This window comes from Pseudorasbora parva, chromosome 23 (genome assembly GCF_024679245.1).
Source record: "Pseudorasbora parva isolate DD20220531a chromosome 23, ASM2467924v1, whole genome shotgun sequence".
In the NCBI taxonomy this organism is placed as follows: Eukaryota; Metazoa; Chordata; class Actinopteri; order Cypriniformes; family Gobionidae; genus Pseudorasbora; species Pseudorasbora parva.
The window spans coordinates 14,399,320-14,423,301 of record NC_090194.1 but is presented as its reverse complement, the minus strand read 5'-3'; the positions used below and the strand labels follow the sequence as shown (position 1 = coordinate 14,423,301).

Here is a 23,982-nt window from a genome sequence, read left to right as displayed (position 1 = left end):
AGGAATGGGCCAAGATGGCAGTAAAGAGGTGACAGAAGCTTCTAAGCACTTACAGGCAAGCGTTTAGTGGATGTTATATATAGCGGAACTCCACATCATTTTTATTTTATTCTAGTAAACTGATTAAATGGAATAATTGTACTTTTAAAATATAATTTGTCACACTGCAGGACCATTTAAATAAACAAGTATAATAAAACAGCGAATAAAACCTTTCTAAAACATAAACATTCCTAATACAAATGATACATCTTGATGTTGAAAAATTTCTATTTCTCAGACAGATTCATTCAGCGTCCTGTTATATATTTTTGTCCACAAATCCTAAAGGAATGCTCCCGGAATGTTTATCATAATTTGGACTCAATCCTAATGGGTTAAAAAAAATCCTACTGGATAAAAATGAAATTGCTACTTTTCCATTGCTTTTTTTCAGAACGTCAGTTTATCCAATCGGATTACATGAATTCACAGATGATTCCTTAGAGATTTGTGTAAATGATTCATTTAATCCCATTAGGTTTGAGTCCAAATGATACATTTCTTTAGGATTGTTTGACTACAGGAAAAGCAGTGTTTTTGTGAACTGCAGTCAGATTGCTGACAATTTGTTCAGTCATAAAATTAAACCAAATACAGGCCTACTTTCAGCATGTCATTGGCCATTCTATAATTATAAACATTAACTGGAAAAAAAGAGTGCTTCCATAAAGCTTTTTTTAATGTAATGATTTAATAAGTCTGTGATCAGACACTATTAATTAGCAGTGGCTAAAGTAACAGTGCAAGACACATCCGCAGATGTTCCCTACCAGAAAGCCACTGCCGTCTGGGTTAACCACCAGCGTCGTCCCCATAGTCATGTTTTCCTTGACTTCATTTATGTTTGGAATTGTTGTGTTTTCTGTAAGAAAAATAGACAAATATCCACGCTCAGAGTAAATCTTATGAATAGAAAAACTCAATTTTCCCATAGGCAGATCAGATGCATTTGTCGTTCTATTTGCTTTTAAAAGGGGTCATGAATTGAGAAATCAACTTTCCCTTGAGCTTTTGATATATAAAAGGTCATGGTAATATAAGAATATCCTGTAAGTTTCAGAGCTGAAAACTTCCTTGTTAGTCAAAGAATGTGCGTTCCCCATTTGCGTCACTACGCAGCGTTGAGCGAACCTAAGAGAACAGCTTTTATAGGCACCAGGCCCAGGAAACGATCGATCTCAGAATGTGCCTTATCTTGACGTCTTCATGTGGCGAAACACCGCCTCTACAGAATAATAAACACGTCTAATTCAGTAGCCCCGCCCACCAACTCATGGAGCTGTTCGGATCGCGCTAGCCAGCCACAATATTGCACTATTCCTGTTTGTAAGTCAATGCATTGCTTTTCTTTAGGCCTTACTTAAAACTGTCAAAGGGGCCTCCAACCAAATTTTGCTTAGGGCCCCCGAAGGTCTAGAGCCGGTTCTGCACATGCACACACACACACACACACACACACACACACACACACACACACACACACACACACACACACACACACACACACACACACACACACACACACACGGTGTGTCGCATTCGACCGTAAGTCAGGGTTGCCAGCTCTCACACATTTGTCGTGACCCGTGAGACACACACGTTCAGGCTCTGTCTCACCATTTCACTCTTCCCAAGAAAATCCATATTGTTCAAAAAAATATATATACGACATACGAAATTTAAACAACAAATAGCACTTTGCCGCACATAATGTGGCATAACAGTTAAAACCAGAGACGTTGAATAACAGAGTTGCGCGCGGTCACGTGATCACAAAAAAATCTCTCAAAAAAGACCTTTAAAAAAAAGATTCAAACAGCCATAAATCAATGAATCGATCAATGATTCGGATCGCCAATGTCACGTGATTTTAGCTGTTTGGATCGCGTGTCAAACTGTTAAACTGCTGAAATCACGTGACATTGGCGATCCGAATCATTGATCGATTCATTGATTCATGGCCGTTTGAATCTTTTTTGAGGAACACGGAAGAGAAGACAATGCTGAATAAAGTCGTTGTTATTTTTGGACCAAAATGTATTTTCGATGCTTCAAGAGATTCTAATTAACTAACTGATGTCACATATGGACTACTGTGATGATGTTTTTATTCCCTTTCTAGACATGGACAGGAAAGTGTGCATACACCACATATGCTCTGGGACTAAATATGAAATATCTTAAACTGTGTTCTGAAGATGAACGGAGGTCTTACGGGTGTGGAACGACATTAGGGTGAGACATCAATTTCATTTTTGGGTGAATTAACCCTTTAACTATTTTTAAATTGAATAAATGTTCTATAGTTTAGTTTAGTAATATTTATTGAATATTTCGAGGTCCTTTTGAGATCTTTTGGAACTAAATACTATTTGTGCAATAATTATGGTCCAATAATGACCATATTCCTTCTAATATTTCTATTATTTATATTAAAATAAAATATTAAATATTAAATATACTACTATTAGTGCAGTAGTTAAGGTAAAATAGAGCATTTCAATGCAAAGAGGCAAATTAGAGTTATTTTGTGGCTGGAAAAATAATAATTTTCATTTGTATTACCATTACTCACTAAGTGCCTGTATGACTCTTTAATAAATAATAGTGTAGTTGCTCAAAGTATTGCAAATCATAACTGCTTACTTATTTGTAGGTTTTACATTTTAATACATGTATAGGCATGTTCAAATACTAGATTTCTTTAAATGTGAAATTTTAAAAACCCAACGTTCAGGAGAGAGCCTTAAAACCAGTGTAGAAAATAGCCTATTACTTATTAGTTGATGCTTTTGAATGTAAAAACCACACACACGTCATTAGTTGACCTCAGACAACAGTATCATTTTTTTTTTAAAGCCAGTTCATGACACCTTTAAAAAACAAAAGGCATTTCTGGGGTCCTTTACATGGGGCTTTCAACCCATAAAATCAACATTGTCCATATTTAAGATAAAAAAGAGAAATGACTGAGGGCAGAGATTCAGTCGCTATCTGTTCTGACATCAGAGTTCCTCTTGGATGCGTCTCACATTAAGGTAGATCCCTGAAGAAAGACAACATGCAACATTGAGTTATCTGGTGAAGGATTATGTAATTATGTGTAGTTTAGACATAAATTGTTTTTTTGGATCACTTCCTGTCTAGGCCTCCTCTGAGAGTCAGACATTCAGACATTCAAACACACAAACTATAGCACTACAGGCTAATGAGTCTTTCAAATATCCTCGATCAAAATGTGCAGTGATGCAAAAATATTAAGCATTTACTAATATGCATTTAATCCAAATGGATCATATATATACTGTATAATCTTGGTATGTTGGCCATGTTACCACAGCAACAGAATGCAGTTTTCAGTTCTATATTTGAGTTAATACGCTTTCGTTCACAATGTATTATATAACCAGACTCACATCCACATTCTCAGTCAGAAGACCCGTGCTTAGTAAGAGAGTTGTTAAGTTTAGATACTGGGTAGGATTAAGAGATGTAGAATATGGTCATGCAGAATAAGGCATCAATATGTGCTTTATAAGTACTTATAGAAGCAACTAATTAATAGTGAGAATTGGACCCTACTAAAGTGTTACTGAATTTTGTTCAGGTCCTCTGTACTAGTTCTTTTCACTTGTATCATTGCTCATCTTTGGATAAAATCATCTGCTAAATAAATGTAATAAATGTAAATGTTCAGAGTCTCTCTGGTCAGTATGAGTGCCCTTTTCCTCTTCTTCAATTCTCAGAATAATATCTCTAGAAAGGGGAAACCACACAGAAGTGTCAGTTGTACGGTTTTCTCTGGGCATCTGATAAAGGCTAAAATCAGGTGTTGTTAAGAGTCAAGTCATTTGAACTCACTCAGTGTAGTTTAAAGGCTTCTTGAATAAAACTATCATGCTAGTTAATCAATTAGAAGCAAGGGACTTTCATCAAAGCAATTAAATATGGGGAACTTCTGCATTTGGTGACTGGTAATGAAGACAAAAGCAAGTTGTATCTAAACTGTCAACATAAGATTTCATTTGCAACCCATTTTACTTTTGCAATGTGACGTACACTACTGTTCCAAAGTTTGGGGTTGGGTTAGTAAGATTTAAGTTTTAACCAAGGAGCCGGGACGTCTGAGGGAGTCGCCTGTCAATTGTGTCATATCTGCGTTACCCTCGGTTTCATTTGGCAGAAACGCTTTACTCTTAGCAGTGTGAACACGTCACAGGAGCCGCTGAGCGAACGCACAGAGCAATGTCATAACATCATTTTAAACACTCTAAAATGTATCTAACATGATAAACAGAGCTGCGTTACCTCATACTCATGATCAGAAAAACGGAAATGAGTTGTGTCCTGTCATAATAAAAGTCCCGCCACTCGCGAGCTCAGCTCCTCAACACTCGGTCCTGCTCTGCTTCATAATACAGTAACATTAATAACCACATCCATGAACATGATTTCTGCTGATTCTTTTCCACCGGCTGTGAGGTGAAGACCACGTGACCCAAGATTCTGCACTCAACCTTGGCATCATCAAACTACATCTTTGTTTGATTAAAATCGGGAAAGTTACATAGTGTAGATTTAAAAGATTAAATATACAGTATAGCAACAGTAATATTGAACATTGAAATTATTATTACAAATTATTATTACAATTTAAAATTGTAATATTATTGTAATATATATTCAAATGTAATGTATTCCTGAGATATAAGCTGTATTTTCAGCATCACTACTCCAGTCTTCAGTGTCACATGATCCTTCAGAAATCATTAATGATTTGCTGCTCAAGAAATAGGTGCAACTAGCCTGGATGCCAACCGAACTTAGCCCCGCCCACAACATTTGAAGTTCGTTCTGGACAACTATGCTCGCACCAGAACTGTTCGGAACATTCAAATTGTCAGGACGGGCTTTATACGATGATTGAAAGACGTTCAACATAATCATCCACGTCACCACTGGGGTTGAATTTGTTTACTAAACGGAGAACTTGTTCGTAAATGGATTCACCTTTACTATTTCTCTCAAAAATGATGATCATGAAGTACTCTTTGTATCCTTAAATACTTTTTACAACACCAGCAAAGATCGTTTACCCTCATCTTCTTCTACTTTTTCCAACGTGCGTGCAGTTGAGTTCTGTTGACAACTAATCGTGGCTCAACATACGTCATTCTTTCCTGGTTCGGTTGAAACGCCCCATAATCACAGCCCAATGGAACAGTATCAGACTCATATTCTGACAAGAATCTGAGTATGACGTCATCAGGCTAGGTTGAAACAGTTGCTGTTTTATATTTTTGTGGGAACTGCAATACATTTGGTAACACTTTATCTTAAGGTGATGTAGCAACATGTTATTACATGTATTATAGTAATAACAGTAAATTATGCAAAATTATGAGTATCTAACCTTAAACCAAATCCTAATCCTACCAAGTAAGTCTATAATATGTACATATAATATTACTCAATACTTATATGAGTAAGTAAAATGCAACTGTCACCTTAAAGGGTTAGTTCACCCAAAAATGAAACTGATGTCATTAATGACTCACCCTAATGTCGTTCCACACCCGTAAGACCTGCGTTCATCTTCAGAACACAGTTTAAGGTATTTTATATTTAATCCGAGAGTGTATCCAAGTGTATACACACTATACTGTCCATGTCTAGAAAGGGAATAAAAACATCATCAAAGTAGTCCATATGTGACATCAGCTGGTTAATTAGAATCTCCTGAAGCGTCAAAAATACATTTTGGTCCAAAAATAACAAAAATGATGACTTTATTCAGCATTGTCTTCTCTTCCGCGTTTGTGTTTAAACTTCAAATAAAGATTCAAATGGTTGTGAATCAGTGAATCAATCAATGATTCGGATGGCATGCCAAACTGCTGAAATCACGTGACACTGGCGATCCGAATCATTGATTTATTTTTGGACCAAAATGTATGCTTCACGAGATTCTAATTAACCAGCTGATGTCACATATGGACTGCTTTGATGATGTTTTATTCCCTTTCTGGACATGGATAGTATAGTGTGTATTCACTTGGATACGCTCTCGGACTAAATATAAAATATCTTGAACTGTGTTCTGAAGATGAACGAAGGTCTTACGGATGTGGAACGACATTAGGGTGAGTCATTAATGACATCAATATCCTTTTTGAGTAAACTAACCCTTTAAATTTTGTTTAAATAATAGAAATAAAGTTTAAACAATTTTTGCTTAATAGAAAGCAATTGTTAAAAAGTGGGCGTTTGTACAGATAATGAAAAGTAAAATGAATCAATATCACAGGATTGATCAAAAAGATGCAATGATGTGTAGTAAGACCAAGCACATCCATTCTGAAAATAAACAGTGTTTCATGTTGACTTTAGGAAATGCACTGAAGTGGCATGTACCATTTTCCCTCCCTGGAGGTGTTATTTTGGAAAGTTAAGAAGAGAAAAGATGATTTCAGAACCTCTTTTTCAAATCACCCTGTCCCAAAGTGCCATGTTGGTGCATGGCAGACTTCTCATCAGAAATCCACTGGTACCCTTGAGTCATGCAGCAGTGTTTAAGACAGTCAAAGTACTAATTTAGAAACAATGACAACTTCAGGGCAACTGAGGTAGTGTCTGTCACCCCTTCCTGAAACAGGTTCTGGTATAACCACAGTAAACACAGGGAATAGAGAGAGTACACAGCAATGAACAAAAAAAGTCCACGGAAAAAATGATGGTGCTACAAGCAACTCTCACCTGACAAACGAAATTTTTCACATCCAGTTTTGTTTTTGTTTTGTCCCACGGGGCACCTGTACACATCTCCGGTCCGGTTAGCCGGCTGTCCGCTAAGAGGAGAACCGATTAGAACCCTTTGGAAAAAAAAAGCAAAAGAAGAGAATGGGGTCATTAATCCGTGACCACAAAAAACCTTTGGGATTTGTGAGAAAGTGGAAGCCCGCTGAGCCAAAGTGCAGTTGATTGATTCGCCAGTTTTCCAGTGGGAAAGAAAAGCATAACATAAATATGCACATGCTTATTTTTAAATATTACAGTCAAATGGAACATATGTGAAATGTCCGTCTGATGGGGAGCAAAGAGTTTCTTTTTTCGTCACAATAACAGTTAGAGAGTCTGACTATGATATTGACGGATATGTGATGTTTTACCCTTGAACCCCACAGTGATTTATGTGCTTTACAGTAAGATAACGTAAGGCTGTTTAGGTTTCATTATGCTCTGTGGTACATCTGAGTGCACTTAGTGGAATAAAGGACATTCACCGTGTTCCTCAGATATTTGACAACAGTGCTAAAAGTAGACATCCTTGTGTAAGCATGTAAACAACTCAAGTCATTAACATTCCTGTGCACAAATGGGCCTTGACACAGCAGTGTATACAACCCAATCTTCTGTAGTTACAACAGGCACCAGTCACCTTCTAGTCTACGAACAAAATATTTTAGGAATATTTCACCAAAAATTTAAATAAAATGTTAAAAATGTTATCATGTTATTTCAAATCTATGAATGCTTGTTGCCACCATGGAATAAAAATGAAAAAGGTCATTGCGACATTTTATCTCACAATTCTGCCTTTTCAGAAACGTGAGAGATAAACTTGCTATTTCATGTTATAAAGTCGGTATTTTGAAATATAAGCTCACAATTGCGAGATAAAAGAACCTGGTGGTTTGCGTCACAAAACACAAAAGGAGAAATATTGCATAATTTCCTGGCTGCTCTATTCGCATACTATGAAAGGGAATTGGGACATAGGCTGTCAAGTTAAAAACAAAACAAAAAAAGCACCAAAAAGAACCATTAAGTTTACCCATACAACTATTCCAAGTCTTCTGAAGTCATATGACAGCTTTGTGTGAGAACAACCCAGAATTTAAGTCACATTCGCAGAAAAATATCTCCACTGTAACTTTAAAATCTCATTTGTGGAATTCAAAAAGGGTGCATGAATCCATGTGGCCACAGGACATTCAAGAACCAGCGATTTTACATGATTTTACGTGTTTTTTGTTACCATTTTTGGAGTTCATCCCCATGCATGTTCAGTTTATGGAAAGCAGCAGCAAGAACATTATGAAAAATAACCCCAGGTGGATGGACATTTTCAAGCTTTCCATTAAATCAATTAAATTGATTGTAAAATCTGTTCAAATAAAGTCAAATCATTTAACGAACCTGAACATATCATTGGCAAGGTTTACAGCACAGTCAAAGCCACCTGTTAGAGGTTTACTTAAAGCTGTCTTGGGTTTTTCACACCAGCTGAGGTGTTTCTCTGGAGGTAGAATGTAAACCTTTACAAGCAGTGCTAAAACGTACTGCTGGACTGATTTTTAAGAGGCTACAGATGCCTGAATTCACTAAGGTTTCACTGAGTGGAACTGTTTCCTACAGTAGGGAATCCTTTCCATTTATTTATATGCTTAATGGAGTTAGCAGGCCTGAGTGCATTAGCTTGATGTCTTTATTAGAAAAAAACAAGCCATTACAAAAGCAGACTGCATCAGTGGTGCTTATAGACATTTCTAACATTATTATAGAATTGAGTATATATCTGAGTATATCTTTAATATGATGTCAAATGAAAATCATCATCAAAACCATTTGCCAATGTCATGAATGATCAAAGAAAATCATAAATCAGTATGTAAATAAAAGACATACAGTGATACCATTAGAGTTCAGTTAGAGTTCGAATGGTGAACATTTTAACTGCTTATATCAAGGGGATATTTTCAAACCTAAAAGTTCTTAAAAATGTACATAAATTCCAAAATAAACAGCAAACCTAACACTGTCGGTGTGTTTAAATTTGTGAATTTAATTATTATACTTACTTATCCATTTCCTGACAAGTGCCTTAAAATCTTTTGTGCCGCGTGTACACTTGGAGCCCGCCCACACACTGTTCTGATTGGCTGTGGTTTTTGATTGATTTGTCGCATCTCGTAGTCAGACAGCAAGTAGACAGACAAGTAGCTTGTCGCTGGAAACTTAACGTGTGGCGTGTAATTAGGACACGGTTAGAATTCGAATCGAGTTGGGCGATTAGAACTACAAACACAGATTTAAAAAAACTACAATCATGACCATCATGTTTTTCTGGGTTTTTTCTGCATTTATAGTTCTAAATTAGAATCTAATTCCAACTCACAATGGGTTGTGGGCAATATTAGCCATCAGAGATCTGCACTGAATTCTAACTGGAAATAGTAGAACATCCAGGTATCTTTGGAATACTCACTATTTAGGACCGATAGTATGCGAATTTGGATGTACCGACTTTGCAATGCGAGTCCATCAGTTGAGTAGAGAGGTTTAGGGGTTTGTATGAATAATTATCAGTATCTTTGTCACTGTGTCGCATTCAGATTAGAAAGCTTCTAGCTGTTGCAAAGCATCAATGGTCGTGCCCGGTGTAGACAAAGTGTAAACACTTATACAACTAATATGTAGCTTACCACTTTCCCTCACTGTTCTCGAATTGTTGGACAGTGTATCCGAACAAGTCCTCCACTGGTCCACTGAATGACATCCCGTTCTTCTCGTCCACATTGAAACATGACAACGATGGCAGCAGAACTATAAAGAAAAGATACAATCAACATACAAGACAACATATAACCAGAGTTAACCTTTGCAATTCAGAGGCCCATTTCAAAGGAACAGTGGGGACCCCACCATCTTTCATTCAAACAATTTGTTGAAAATGCATAATGTAAATTATTAAACGAAACATCACATGTTCATGTTGTGAAACATCACTACGAATCATGTTGCTCGGAGACGTGCAATAGCTCTGGATTTGTTAGGGAACTATTTTTGTTGCCGAAAGTGCAAAAACAGACAATGATCTCAGATTAAAATGAAAGTCAACTAAGATTAACTTCTTGTTTATTAAACTGTTGTATCAATAAGCCATCACATTTGTAATCGTGATGATATTTGGGCAAACAGCACTCTACAAGAGCTCATACAAGGACCTTTTTTATTTTATATTTTGAATTTTGGGGGCATTTTCATTCATTTTGACTGCATTTTCCCCCCTTAGCCCCTGTTCATTTCCATGGGCAGGGCTCTTTTTCTAGAGCAAGTGGAAGTCTTTTCCATTGTGAGGTCCGTTTCAAGTAAAATGGGTGAAACATATCAAAGGCCTCAACTGCGTATAACATACAGTATTGTATCTAACTTTATCATCCACACAAGACGAGTTTGTCCATTTAAAGAAGTATTTCCAAAGAGCAGATAAAGGCCATAATAATGCTTTTTTCTCTGTTTGGAAGTCTGACTCCAATCCCTAATTTGTTCCATTGCCAAAACATGATGAATGGAACACAAAAATTGTTTGGTTAATGCAATTATTCAGTTGTTTATTAATTGTTAAATATTTATAATGAATAATAATTTACATCATTTACATCATCATTGATTTTTATCAATAAATAAAAAAACACTTTCCATTTCTCTTCTTTTTTGAGAAAAAGAAAGAAAATGGTCCAAAGTTGTGCACACCCAGTTGTGTGGGAATGAAAAATGTGAATTCTACAGGGAGCAATACACGCACAGTAGGCAGAGGAATTTCACAGAGCAATGTGGAGCAGCCGTCCTGACCTCTTGGACAATGTCCTCTTCACGAAGACCACCAAAATCTGTCTTTTAGTACTGTATATAAAAGGAGAACTAAATATAGTGTTTAAATGCTTCATTGTGCCGAGGCCACAGAGAGCCTTTTCACATGTTGTGTGCAACGGAATTCCTGTCATGATTTATTCAATTCCTAGATTTGGAAGGGAATTGTGAAGATTAACAAATCACTGTGGTGTTGAGTGGGATCCTGGATCTGGGTGAGAACATGAAGAGACAGAGAGACAGAAAGCCAGTTGTACTCCCTAATGTCTGTTGTTGATAACAGTCATGTTTTGAGCTAATGAATGTTGAATAATATGGCTTTGGCACTTTGGGCTCACTGCTGATGTCATGGCACAGCGAGGGAACAGAGAGGCAGTGTATGTCCGTGTGCATGTTTCATATGAATGTCCACTCAACAGTAATTAAGATTTCCAGCTATGCCTCCAAACCCGGTTTCCACTGAGTCTTACTTCTGAGGAGGATGTGCATGATGGGTAACCATCTGAAAAACCAAACCAAAGACCATCTATACACACGCCCCTGTGATGAGCCAGACACAGCCAGAGTGTTTTGAAAAAAAGATATAGAGATGAAGAAGAGCTGTAGAAGAAAGAACATGTTCATTTGAGACGTGCTGACCCTTTCTTGGCCTGAGGAACTGGGGCTTTGTTTTTAGTGAGATTTCCGAGTTAGATAAGCAGAATGGATTTCCTCTGCAATCTAGACCTAATGTGTTTTGAAAAAGTTGAACACAAACATGAAGATACTAAAGAATATAAAGGTGAAGAAGACTAACGCAAAGCTGATGAACATGATGAAGCTGAAGGTTAAGAACAATCTGTATATGAACACACTAAACAAGACAAAGCTGATAACAATGATGGAAAAATGTTGACGCCAAGAAAGCCAAGAAGAATCTGGAGAACATGAAGGTAATGGCAAATACAGAAGGAGAGCCTAAAAAAGACATTGAAGACAAAGATGAAGAATCCGAAGAAGATAAAGAAGAACAACATGTGCAACATTAATCAATGTGTTCGGAAAAAGAACAGAAAGAAGAAGGTTGCAAAGTAGAAGCTGAAGTAGATGAAGACAATGAAACATGAAAACGATGAACAAGGAGAAGAAGATGATTATTCTAAAGACGAAGCCGTACAATCCTCAAAGCAGAAGCTGAAGAAAATCTACGAATGGAACTTGAAGACAAAGAATAATTCGAGGAAAAGTTGAATGAAGACCAAAAAGCTGTTGGAAGAAGATGATGATGATTAATCTAAAGAAGAAGTTGCAAAAACCTCAATGGACAAGCTGAAGAAAAACACAATGAAGAGCCTGAAGAACATGAAGAACATTCAGAAGTTACATAAACAACAAGTATCCTCCAAGCTTGTTTTGATATTTTGGAAAAGTAGAAGAACAACGGAACTACGACAAAGAAAAAGACAGACAAATACGAAAAAGCAGAAGAGAAGGAAGAAGAAGAGATGTGCCAACACATGGACCTTTCTCATCCTGAGGGGCAGCTGTTTTGTTTTGGGTCGGATATGCAAGTTAGATAAACAGAACGAATTTCCTTTGCAATCTACTGACTCTGTAAACACAGACATGGAGAGCCAAAGGCAACCGGACAGCTGGTTTCCTCCACAAATATGTCTACCTCCTCACAGACAAACACACCATCCTCTAAACGGACTCCTCTCTTAATGAAGTAGTTGTCTGTAATGTGTAACGAGAGGAAAAGGCAAGACTTCCTGGTGAGGTTTAACGCAGGACAAGCTTGCAGCACACAGTGAGCTAGTGCTTAGCAAACACACTACAAATCATACACACACAGCGCTTATGCAAACACAACGACACACACATCACTCTGAAACCTTGGGAATACACCCTTAAAAACACCCTTGCATTAGATTTCAGTCATTTTCGCTGGATTCATGATAATGGGGAATGGAAAAGATTTATCCATTCTCTCAACAGACTTGATTGATTTCTACCCACTACAGTATAGAGCAAATACTAAGTCAATTAGGTGATTCAGGATGGCCACCAGCCAAAGAGGCCCTTTGCATTGATCACAAATGGAGAAGAGAGGCCCAGACGCATGCATCACGGCTCTACAAAAGCAATATTTGCAGTCAAGATTCAGGTGACTCACTCTTAAAGAGGACTCATGTTCAACTTTCTTTGTTGTGTAATGTTGCTGTTTGAGCTGTCTGCAAACAAATTTAAAGAATAACTTAATTTGGATTGGCTTTGTTCTGTTTATTTATGAACTCCCTGAAAGATTACTCCTCCATTGCAGTTTTGAGTTTTCTTCCGAGGAACGAAAACGTCCGAACACAAATATAGAGTTGACGCCTGGTTGAGTTTAGCATTGAAACCCACGGTCATGGTAAGGAGTGTTTCCAAAATACGCTCAGAGTGGTTGACCATTCATAACACTCTGGCCCAGCCCACCAATCAGACCACAGTGCACTTTTTTTTAGAAGGAGGGGTTTATAGAGACAGGAACTAAACAGGGGTGCATTTTCCATACAACGATGCAGCTCACTGCTTAACCACCATAGTACATTACATCACTGAAAGACATCAACTAGCTCGTCACGACTGTTGCCCGAAACAGTATTGTTGCAAATTTGTTGTTCAACCACGTTGGTTAATGCTGTCACCAAGGTGGTAGAGTAATAACTGCGTTTAATTAATTATTTAGATTGTTTTGGTATAAATTATGGACATGGCATCTATTTCCAGGTTCAAAAAGGCTCATTCTTACGTAGGCTACTAGAGCACGTCCGCACATGCAAACTCTTTTAAAAAGGTGCTTTAAATCTATTGACAAACTTAAAGGTGCACTATCCAACTTTCTGTCTGCTAGAGGGCGCCTATTCAAAACAAATGAGTTTGATGACGCCAAGTTTTAGAGCAGCATCTTGGGACGTGGTCTTCATGGATGCGGTTATTAACGTTACTGTAGTGTGAAGCAGAGCAGGACCGAGTGTTGTAGAGCTGAGCACGGCTGCTGGATCGATTGTTACACAAACACACAGCTCGCAAGCACCGGGACTTTTATTATGACGGGACAAAGTCGCCTGCACTATTTCCGCTTTTCCGTTCATGAGTAGGAGGTAACGCAGCTCTTTTATCATATTAGATAGATTTAAGTGTGTTTAAAATGATGTTATGCCGTTACGCTGTGCGTTCGCTCAGCGGCTGCTGTGACACTTGTTCACACTGCTAAGAGTAAAGCGCTTCTCCCTCAAACGTCCTGGCTCCTTAGTTAAAATAGCAATTTTCTCACAACTTACAAATAGTTGGAAACCTTTGGGATATTGTAAGTACTCAACTGAACAAAATATATAACAATGGCCTAGGGTTTTTTGATATTTTACTGCAAAAATACTACATAGTGCACCTTTAAAAGACATAAATGACATTTGTATATATTCAAAATTAAAATATATAGATTGTACTAAATGTCAGCTTGCTTATTTTGCTCAAGATAAGGATTTATTAAGTCCACATTTCATGCAAACAGGAAACTAGCCTATCTAACCACAGCTCGAGAGCAGTCATTCTGACCACACAAGTTTGCGATTCTGTTTGCGAATGCTCATTAGAACTATGGTTTCAGGAAACCCCGATTGGTTGAACTGTTGATAACGACTGAACTTGTAAACCATAGCTGGCTAACGATGCTTTTGGGAAACACACCCCAGAGCGTTACTGACAGTTTGGGAAGAGAGGTAAAATATGTGAAAAATAATGAGCATTCCAAGTATGAAAATCTCTTTGAAAGAATCCTTCCACAGACTGATTTTTACAAGAATATGAAATACTAACCATTTCAGAATAACTGGAACAATATCAATTCCAATTAATTTGGGTATATATTTTGCATATATATGAAAGAAATTTTCTCTCAACTAATTATGTAAATTATACAGGGGAGGATTCCAACTGGTAACTACAGTTTTTAATAAACTATTTGCAAATATGAGAAAATGTAACTATTTTACATTTTGATTCATACAAAAAGGTCCAGAGTGTGTTGAATGTGTATTTAAAGAACTGGATCATTCATCATTTGTTTTGGTACTGCCCTAGTCACGTTGTATGTTTTGGATTCACTGAGAGAGTCATTTGTTGTGCCTCAAACTACACTTGACTTGTTGCACTGTATATGTTTGATTCCATAAAAATAACTTGCTAAGAAGAGTCATTTGTTTGTGAATCGGCTGCATTGTGTGTTTTTGCATGCAGCTTTGTAAAAACTCAACAGAAACACATTCCCTGCCATTATTTTGTAGTACAGTCTTTTTAGTATTCATGTTAAATACAGAAAGCATGTTAAATACAGAGCAAATTCTCACATGTATCAAAAGCACTTCCTGCAAGTCCCAAATGAACATCTGCTAAATGTTTCAAATGTATAACGTGGTTTGCATGTTCATTTTTTATCTAACAGGACATCCTTTACATGCAGGACTAAAGTGTGGGTGGGTGTTGCGGGGGATTGTAGCCTAAACTGATGGAAAGTATATATGCATACAATACTATTTGTAGGGATGTTTTGATCTTTCTATTTGTTCGAAAAGTTTCAGAAAGCATGCATGACCTTTCATGCCTTAATTTCTAAAAACTTTATAATAACTACCATAGCTGGATCCTCTTCACAACGACATCATAGTGACATCATCGAAAAATCAGCACGCCCAAATGTTTATGGTGCAAGCCTTGGTATCCGTGGAGATGTATCAAGAAAACTAGGAACACATTTTGGATCCCAACAAGCTCTTTGAAGTGGTAAAGCTCCAAGCTAATATTGCAGACAAGGTCAAAATAAATGAAATGATGCTGTCTTCCTGCTTCGGGTTTGATCATATGTCACATGTTAGTGCAAAAATTTGATTAATTGTATAAAGCTGTAAGATTTAGTCATCCAATGGCGGCAATGTGTTGGATTTATCTGTGCGAAGACTTTTAAATCAGCACATTTGGCAGCAGGAGAGCTGCGTGATGAAAAGCGAGGCCTGGGTCGAGGCCTTGTCTGGCTCACACGTGTTTTTTTATGACAAAGCAGATCTCAAGATAATCAAGTAAATGTGTCCTCATGCACACTCTCTCCTTGTCGCTTTCTTTCCTGGCCAAAAGAACTGATATATCTGAATGAATTCAAGTACTGACATACGCACAATGTAGGAAACACTTCCTTTGGTGATTAAGTGCAATAAACGATAAGATAGAATAAAACGACATTACTATTTACATTATAAGCAGTATGGGTTTATATATGTACTACCAAAATGATTATCCAGCCAATATAAATGTGCTAATGAATTAAATGGGGTTTCCCAAATGTGTGTTTGCAAACCCCTGGTGAAGAAATTAAGACACGAACATTAGTATTGTAAATTAATTACAATTAAAATCATTATCAGGCCAACAAAATTCCTTTTTTCATAGGCAATTATAATTTACAACAGAAATATATTTATGTTTTCATTTTTATAGAGTCAAAACAATAATATAATAATAATAGTAACTAGATGAGTAAAGTTTCTGAACAAACGTTGAATTTGCCAAGCCTGAAAGTTTTAAGTAATTGTAAAATTTTAAATGTGAAATAGTTGAGTGAGAGAGAGTGAGAGAGAGAGACTTGAAGGTTTTATGTTTTAAGCAGTTTTAGAAATTTAAATTTGAAGTAGTTTTAAAGTTTGAAGGTTTTAAGTCTCTCAGACAAATAGTTTGCTATGCGTTTGCTATGTGGTTGGCGGATCACCTAACCAGAGGAAGTTGCTAAGGTGTTGCTATGCGGTTTTGAAGGTATTCTTGGTGGTTCGAGGGCAATTTTAAAGAGGTCATATAATGGTACATGCACTTTTACAAGTTGATTATACAGCAATGTGTGTTGGTAGTGACTGTACACAACCATCCTATAATGATAAAAATCCATCAAGTGTTTTTTTTTAATCTCCTTATATGTTTTCACCTGTCTGAAATCAAGCCGTTCGATGTGTGAGGTCACACGATCAGACACCCCTCCCACTGCGGTTGATTGACAACAGCGTTTCAACAGGGCATCTCAGACCTGCCCTGAGCGCGCTCAAGCTGTCGTCCGCCATTGTGAATACGCTGGAGCAGAATGGCGTCTAAGCGATTGTGGTGTACTGTTCTTGGGTGTAATAATGAACAGAGCAGTCATTTTGATGTTGACATCTCTGATATATCGAATTGATACGGTTGAACTTGCAAAGATGTGTCCTGAGAGACGCGTTGTCAAACTTTCTCCTGTCTAAGCAAAGCTTCACCCTCAAAGCCCCACAGAACAGAGGGGCGGGGTGAGCAAAGCTCATTAGCATAAAAGGCACATGCATACAAACGGCTTGCTGAAAACAGAGCTGTTTTTCACCAGGTTAAATGAGTGATATCTTAGAATACTAAATAGACCTTTTAATTAAAGTAAATTACAAAGTTTTAATTTAGACAATAAATAATCATATTAACTTGTACAAAAATGGCATTATATGACCCCTTTAGCTAAAGCAGTCGCTGTATGTGACGTTTTGTAAATTGTGAGATTTACTGAGACAAAAATGCATTTTCCCACATACCTCAATGTAGGAAAGAAGTTGAATAAGCCCTATTTCTAAAAACGGTGGAGTGTTCCTTTAAAGGATGTTTCGCAGAGCAAGCTTTTTTTTTTTTTTTTAAAGGTATAATTTACAATAAATCGATAAACAAATCACATGAATGTGTTTCTATAATTGGGAAAAAATTAAATAAAAAATGATTTTTTTTTTTGTGTGCAAAATGTAAAACATAGCCTACATAGATACATTGCCTATCGTTGTTATTTTTGCATTGTTGGAAGGACAACATAGTTTAATATGTGGAATGGCTAAATCAACAATTTTTTACCCAATTAATTAATAAAAAGATAACACCCTACACCATACGTTTTATTCAACTGTAACCATTCCCACAAATATATGGCTGAATGTAATTTGCACATAAAAAGGCGGTGCGTTCGCCCCGAAAATAAAATGTAATTAAAATAAATAAACCGCTTTTATTTGACCACATGTAGCGCCTTGCTAAGTTGTATTGCAGGTGATTAGTAAATAAGTCTGGGATGCCACATGTAAAAGTGGCAGAACTCTTTAGTGAATTCACCACACAGCTCCAATATCCTGTTCCTGAATAGTCTGCTTTCAGATGTGTCCTCTGGAGGACCAGCGTTTTATTGGCCATGAAAAAGTACGCCTACAGAATGACATAATGCTCCCTGCTGATTACAGAAGCTTTTATTCCACTTTCCTCTGCACTAGCAGGGAGAGAGACCCCTGATCATGTTCTGTCAAACGCCCACCTTGTACAAACACTCACACACAAACACACCCAGACACTCCCCAAAAACGGTGGTTCCCACACAGTCCAGCCACACGGTGCACAGATGGGCCAGGAACCCAGGCTTGCTCAAGCATCACACACAAATGTTTTGAGACTAAAAATACACAGAGCGGGGCAAAGCGGGTCACTTCCTGCATCAACTAAAAAAAATAACGGCCAGAGAATCACATACAGTAAGAAAACAATTGAGGGTAAAATATTGATGTTATGGCATCCCATATAACAATATATATAATAATTTGACTATAAAAGCCAACTTGACTATTTTAATGAAGAAAAGCGGAACATATATATACACAGGTCCTTCTCAAAAAATTAGCATACTGTGATAAAGTTCATTATTTTCCAAAATGTAATGATAAAAATTAAACTTTCATATATTTTAGATTGATTGCACACCAACTGAAATATTTCAGGTCTTTTATTGTTTTAATACTGATGATTTTGGCATATAGCTCATGAAAACCCAAAATTCCTTTAACAGTCGCTCCAGCGGCCGTGCTCAACTCCACAACACTCGTTCCTGCTCTGCTTTACACTACAGTAACGTTAATAATCACATCCATGAACCTGATTTCTGCCGAGTCCTATTTTCCTCCGGCTGTGAGGTGAAGACCACATGTCCCAAGATGCTGCGCTCAAACTTGGCGTCATCAAACTACGCCTTTGTTTTGAATAGGCACCCTCAAGTGGACGGAAAGTTGCATAGTGCACCTATAACTGTTAGACACACAAGATATCACAGCGGACATTCAAACTGATTTTTAATTTTGAACATAGGACTGACCTGACGGAAAGTGCTGTATTTAAATGCAGGTAATACACTCACTCACTCACTCTATCTCTCCCACTCACTCTCTCATTATTATCTTGGACATTGACATATTCAGACTCAGACTTATCCCCTCCAATCAGAGAGCAAGATTAGCAATAAAATAGATGTTCTAGCAATTATTGCAAATTAGGTAAAATAAATAGCGCTTCCCTCCTTCCAAAAGAAAAAGGTTAAGCTGTTTATCTGCAGCATGAGAATAAAATGAAACATCCCCCGTGGCTAATCACAGAATGTCACATGTGCTATAGTGCAGCTCTGGAAACAGTTAGCCGGTTCTGCCTGTCCCGCTGGAGGGGAGTTCGATTCTCTGCCGCAGACATTATCCAGCTCACTTCCTGGAGCTGTTGCTGAAAGCCAACATTCCCTGAGACTGTCGTTTTACATGCTGCAGAAATTAACAGTCCTACATCATCTACATGGACTGACTTTTGTCTCTCAGCTGGAGTGTCCGTTTAAGTCAAAGCTTGCCTAGTTGTCCCGGATGCTACTTGATTCATGTGAGTTTGGGGATGAAGTCTCTGTAGAGGGCAAAGTTCAAGCTAAATATTATGGTGAGATGGGAAAAAAGCTGCAGTATTTTATAGACTGGCAGCAAATGCAAATATAGGGTATACGGGCACATTTCAGATATCATTCTACATTGAAGACTTCAGATGCAAAAGCCTCTAAATCAGTCTGATGTTTTTCTTTAAAGTAAGCATTTTAGTCAGGCTTCCATGTATACTGGAAGAAGTACTGGTACTTCTGAACGGGCTGAGGCTGGGATTGAGTGTGTTTGAAGTGAAACCATTTTATGAACATACTGCTGAGAGCATTCACTCAGTATCCTTATATCATTTTTGACCGAGGTGGCTTTTAGAGGCTTTTGCATCTGAACTCTTCACATACAGTAGCAAAAACCATTGATATGGCAATGTTTTTTTTCTTCTTCTATTTAGTGTGCCTTAGATGCTGGATAAAACAAGAGCTCTGTGTTGTCGTCCAGCACGTCGGCATTATTAATAGGCTGAAGGATTTACTTTTCTGTGTCTGGAAGAGAGATGTTATTTGTTGTTGCTCTTCAGTGTAGATAATCATATTAGGGGCTTTCTAGCCTTTTTTTTCTCATATACCCTGTGAAGTCCAATCACATGACAGATAAAAAAGGCTCATGAAGACAAACATTGTTTAGCTTTCTCTTGCACTGTCCTCCTAAATACAGCACTCTATACTTTATTTTATTTTACAATAAGTGAATAATAGGGCAAAAGTAGCTAGATTCAGTCTTTCTTCAGTAGTTCAATAAACATTAATATTAAGTTACATACATTTTAGACACAATATTGAGAGTTACTTTGTCAGCCAACAAAAACAATTCCAAACAAAGCTTGCAAACATGAGCAACACAGTAGCAAATTAATTCAGAATGAATCAACGGTTTTGAACGGTGTTGTCAAAAGTACAGACAATTTCAGTATCAAGTCAGTACTAAAAGTTTCTCTCTAGCATTTTGAGGATTTATTAAAGCTACACTGTGTAATTTTTCCGTCAGTTAGAGGGCGCCTATTCAAAACAAAGGCGTAGCTTGATGACCCGAAGTTTGCACGCAGAATCTTGGGACATGTGGTTTTCCCCTCACAGCCGGTAGGAAAGAATCGGGATAGGACTCGGGCAGAAATCATGTTTATGGATGCAATTATTAACGTTACTGTAGTATGAAGCAGAGCAGGTCCGAATATTGAGGGAGCTGAGCAAGGCCACTGGAGTGATTGAAACGCAACACACGGCTCGTGAGCAGAGGGACTTTTATTATTACGGGACACAGTCGCTGGCGCCATTTCCGCTTTTCCAGTCATGAGTATGAGGTAACGCAGTTTTGTTTATCATATTAGATACATTAGTGTTTAAAATGATGCTATGAAATTACTCTGTGCATTCGTTCAGTGGCTGCTGTGACTCTTGTTGCAAACTACTAAGAGTAAAGCGTTTCTGCCTAATAAAACCGGAAACCGAGGGTAACGCAGAAATAATGCAATTGACAGGCAACTCCCTCAGACGTCCCGGTTCATTGGTTAAAATAGCAATTTTCTCACAATTTACAAATAGTTGGAAACATTTGGGATATTGTAAGAACTCAACTGAACAAAATATATAACACTGGCCTAGTGGTTTTTGGATGTTTTACTGCAAAAATCCTACATTGTGGACCTTTAAGGATCTGCTAAAAGACATCTGCTTTAGAACATTCCTGTGTGTATCTGTGAAAGCGCACCGTGAAGAGCATTGCTCATTGTTGTCAATCACAGATGAAACAGTTAAATGAAAGATTCAGTGACTCATTCATAGTAACTTGTCGCCACCTATTTGCGTAACTTGCAGAAAGAGACGCTTAAAAATACCACACACTATCTCAGCTAAATGTTTCCTTGGTTACATTTACATCAGAAAAAGCAAGAACAAGTAATTAACAAAACATAACAGAAGTTATGTTTATGTTTGCATAACAGCAAAGCACCCAACATAGAAATTCCTGATACTGTCCTGGTACTCCTACACTATGATGTTCACGGTGTCTCAGCCAGCTCATTAACAGTGACACACGGGTGAAATAGAACCTGTATAGAATCTGTTCGCTCTCATCATTTTTTTGTGCTGTGAAGTTTATGGCCTTTGAGAGAGAGGTCACCAGGTCGGGTCCCTGGGGTCATGTTTTATTTGCTTCAAAATGTTTGGCTGGTTATGTGGAACATTATGGGAGAACAGGGGTTTACCCTGTAATGTTTCATTACTACGGTGCTCGTTTTCAGTAATGCTTCTTTAAAAAGAACAAGCGCTTCTGAAACAGCTTTTGCTTTTCAGCTGACATCACAAATCCCTCTCACTTTTCACCCTCTTACCCTCTAACTGCCTGGCTCCATCCTGGTATGTAACACCCAAACATTTGTGTCTGATGTGCATCTGTGCTACTGTAGTTGACCTTTTCTATGGAAAGCTAGAAGTTATATGACAGAAATCCTGGACTGGAGACCAGATGCTGATTCAGAATAAGATTGCACATTTGACATATAAACTGTGTCACATATGATGGTTAAATATAGGAAATATAATTTACGTTTCTATCTAAAATGTGCTTTTTTACAGTTGCTTTTTTTACGGGAAGTTGTGACGTCCATACACATACAAACTGATACCGGCAAAGCTACTTTTCCATAAATTATGCTTAATTTACCCAAAGTGTATTTTAAAGAATTGTTTAAAATGTGATAGCCTTCTATTTACTAGCACAATCACTATAATTTATGTAGATTACTGTAGTATTATGTTGCAAGGCTTAACCTATTTTGAGGCTGCCCTGTAAAATTTCATTCACTGTAGTCAGAGGACATATTATAGTCATATTATGTTTATTAAATCTGACAGCATGTAATGAGTGTTCAGTACATCTACAATAGCTTTAGGATATTTTTTAAGAGAAAGATGGCAAAAATGTCTTTTTTAGGTTGGTAAATTGTTTGAGAGTCTATAGATTTCAGTAAGATGTATTTAAAAAAAGCAAATTGAGGAAAATACATTAATTTTGCACTAGCAGAAAGCAGGCCAGTAAATGGTCTACTCTTTATAGTTCTTACAAAGAAGTGAAAAGTCCTCAGCAGATCTGAACACTAAAATGAACAATGATAGTCTTCCGGTCTCAGTTTGAAGTGTTACTTCCTGTCATCATTGTGCAGTGGTGTTTTAAAATGAGAAGGCAAAGTCCTCACAATTTATGTACATACCGTCTTACTGACTGAGTTGTTTACTTACTTTTGTATTCGCTTTTCCATTAACTCTATTATTATCTTCATTCTGGCTGATCTGTGAACGCGCACGAAAACAAACCACAAATCAATCATATCCAATTATAACCCATCATATCCAATCACAGGATTGGCTCATCTCATGTGACTTTTCCTCATTCATTTAAATTACCGCCTACAAAACTCACCGCACGCATTAGGAGTTTTAAGTCAATGGGGACAGATGGTTTAATGTCACAATTTACATTGTTTTACTTTTGTAATATTGATTATTTTCTCATTTATTTTTGTTTATTGAGGAGACAGTCTCCCTTGCTTCCTCGGAGGCAACGCCCCTGATCCTTGAGTATCTTTTTCAAAGTCAGTGTATGAGATTACAGTTATGAGTCTAATTTTATTTTCATTTTAAACAATGACTCAAAAATAAGTCCTAAAGCCAGATGCACTATTTTTAACAAAAGTGCAAATATTGTCCACCATTGTCATCCCTTTACTGAGGGTGTCTTGTTGTTCTAAACCATTATGACTTTCTTTCTTCTGTTGAACAAAAAAAAGAAGAAAGTCAATAGAGTCAAGAGTTGTTTTGGACCCCATTGACTTTCATTGTATAGATAAAATCTCTTAAAAATAGAAAGAAAGTCATACAGTTTTGAAATGACATAAGGGTAAATAAATTATGACCAAATAGTTTTAGATCCATTGGCATGGATCTGCTATTGATCTGCTACGCTGCTGTGGGACTTGCTACTGCCAATACAAATAAACACACCGCTGTGAGCAAGTAAGATATGCTGCTGCTGTACAAAATAGCGGATCTAAACAGGTGAAGCTGGGGAATAAGGTGGAGAGTAGGGCTGCATGATTATGACAAAATTCTAAATTTCCGATTATTCCCTTGAAATTGTCACTGTGATTATTAAATACGAATATCATAATTTGAAAAAAATTATGTTTTGAATAGCTGAAAATACTCTTCCTGAAAAACTTTTACTGCATTCTGTAGCAGTCTGTATACATTGGTTTGGTTTCTTTTTAAAATAAATAATAACTAATAATAATTTTTAAAGAAAAGAGTACCACACTCTCACAGATGCAGAACAATTCATTATGTCAGTTTTGGACATGTAGAAATGAAAGCTAAAGCTCCAATCTCCTCCCAAAAATCCTTTAAAAAGGCAGGTCATGCCTCAGTGACAACTTCACTCAAAAAAGCTGTCAATCTCAGATGTCAATCATTACCCCCCCCCCCCCCCCTTTTAGCATCAG

At 37.3% G+C, this 23,982-nt stretch overlaps 1 protein-coding gene across 2 annotated transcripts in view; it reads right to left on the bottom strand.

Moving 5' to 3' along the window:
* Positions 1-23,982, bottom strand: part of itga1 (integrin, alpha 1) — a 60,492-nt gene that overhangs the window by 31,212 nt on the left and 5,298 nt on the right. For both annotated transcript variants that reach the window (XM_067433368.1, XM_067433369.1), the window contains 3 exons: positions 9,528-9,648; positions 6,799-6,914; positions 813-904 (listed from right to left, as the gene is read on the bottom strand). In XM_067433368.1, the coding sequence (XP_067289469.1) occupies positions 813-904; positions 6,799-6,914; positions 9,528-9,648 (329 nt within the window). The remainder of the gene's footprint in view (positions 1-812; positions 905-6,798; positions 6,915-9,527; positions 9,649-23,982) is intronic.